The 1869-nt window shown below is 66.1% G+C and overlaps 1 protein-coding gene across 1 annotated transcript in view; it reads left to right on the forward strand.

Moving 5' to 3' along the window:
* Nucleotides 1-1842, forward strand: part of LOC112124455 (WD repeat-containing protein 46) — a gene marked incomplete at both ends in the record, with an annotated part of 2351 nt that extends 509 nt beyond the window's left edge. Inside the window, 4 exons of the mRNA XM_026662249.1 lie at nt 366-427; nt 798-902; nt 1266-1416; nt 1707-1842. Coding sequence (XP_026518034.1) covers nt 366-427; nt 798-902; nt 1266-1416; nt 1707-1842 — 454 coding nt within the window. The remainder of the gene's footprint in view (nt 1-365; nt 428-797; nt 903-1265; nt 1417-1706) is intronic.
* Between the last annotated feature and the right edge of the window lie 27 nt (nt 1843-1869).

A 1869-nucleotide genomic window follows, 5' to 3' on the forward strand; every position in this document is an offset into this window, starting at 1 on the left:
CTGTGCCTGCAAGACCTGTCTTGGACTGTATTCCTGTCATCTAAATAAACCTTCTGCTTTACTGGCTGGCTGAGAGTCATGGTGAATCGCAGGACGCCGGGGGTGCAGGGCCCTGAGTCCCCCCATACTCCGTGACACAGGGGGAGGGGTCGCCCCTAGGATGTGTGGGGGGGTCACTGGCCAGTATTGGGGGGGGGATCATGGGAGCATCTCAGTGGTGCAGGGAGGTCACCAGGGGGATCCCGGGGCAGCATCTCAGTGGTGCATGGGCGTCACCGGGGGGATCCCGGGGCAGCGTCTCTGGGGGGTTCACCCGGGGTTGGGGGTCCCTGTGCTGTGTCTAACCAGGTCTCTCCCCCCCATAGCACTTTGAGCTGACGCTGAACCAGTTTGGCCCCTACAGGATGGATTATACCCGACCTGGCCGGTGAGTGGGGGGGTGGGCAGGGAGGAGCATGTGGGGGGAGAGTAGGAGGGAGGGGGACCCGTGGGGCAGGTGGGAATCAGTGGGGAAGGAGTGGGGGGTTGGCTGGCTGTACCTAGGTGGCAGGTCTTCTGGGCACCGGTTGGAGAGGCAGGGCCCGACTGAGTTTCCTGTGTGGGGGAGGGTCTGCGTCAGGGACCCCTAACCCCACAGGCCTCCCCTGAGCTGCTTTGGGGGTCCCAGCAGCGTCCCATAGGGGCAGGTCAGGAGACATACGGAGACTGGATTGTGTGTGTTAGAAGATGAGTCTCCCCGGTCCATGGCTGGGGGGTTCCCCGGCTGCTCCCCTCATCCCTCCCATCTCCCCTCACAGGCACCTGCTGCTAGGGGGCCGGCGGGGCCACGTGGCAGCCCTGGACTGGCAAACCAAGTCACTGCTGTGTGAGATCAACGTCATGGAGACGGTCACTGACATCACGTGAGTGTGCGACTGGGGGCGTGCGACACAGATGGGCACATGAGCGACGGGGGTGGGGGGGTGCGACGCGGATGGGCGACCAGGGAGGGGGCAACACAGGGGGGCCGGGGGGGGGGCTGCATCCACTGCTCCCTGCAGGTGTAATGGTGCATCAGCAGGACGTGCCCATTGCACATGTGGGCGAGCATCGGGAAAGCGAGTGTGCACGTCCCTGCCTGCCCGTGGCTGGGGAGGCTGGTTGGGTTGCATGCGGGGGCGTGTTACACAGGCAGCGTTTGGCAGGTTGCACGCAGGCTGAGCTGTGCAATGGGACACATCGTGGTCCCCGCCCCCTCCCCCGTCTCACCCCCCCCCCGTTCCCAGGTGGCTGCACACGGAGACCATGTTTGCGGTGGCCCAGCGGCGCTGGCTCTACGTCTACGACAACCAGGGCGTGGAGCTGAACTGCCTGAAGCGCTTCAACGGGGTCCTGCGCATGGAGTTCCTGCCCTACCACTTCCTGCTGGCCACTGCGGTGAGCGGGGGGAGAGGGGGGTCCTGCTGGCCACCGCGGTGAGCGGGGGGAGAGGGGGGTCCTGCTGGCCACCACGGTGAGCGGGGGGAGGGGGGTCCTGCTAGTCATCACGGTGAATGTGGGGGGGTCCCGCTGTGTGGGGGTCCAGATGCCGGGGTTCCCGCTGCTCACCACAGTGAAAGAGGGGGGGGGGCCCGGACACCAGGGCTCCTGCTGGGTAAAGCGGGGAGGGGGCTTGGGCGCCAGGGTTTGGGGGCCGGTGCCCCACTGACCCCTCGTGCCCTGTGCAGAGCGAGACGGGGTTCCTGCAGTACCTGGACATCTCGGTGGGGAAGGAAGTTGCCACCATCTGCACCCGGGGGGGGCGCCTGGGCGTGATGGGGCAGAACCCAGCCAATGCCATCGTCCACCTGGGACACAGCAATGGTGAGACTGCCCCAACCCTGCCCCATT

This window comes from Terrapene carolina, unplaced genomic scaffold (assembly GCF_002925995.2).
Source record: "Terrapene carolina triunguis isolate 2854851 unplaced genomic scaffold, T_m_triunguis-2.0 Scaffold24968, whole genome shotgun sequence".
Lineage (NCBI taxonomy): Eukaryota > Metazoa > Chordata > Testudines > Emydidae > Terrapene > Terrapene triunguis.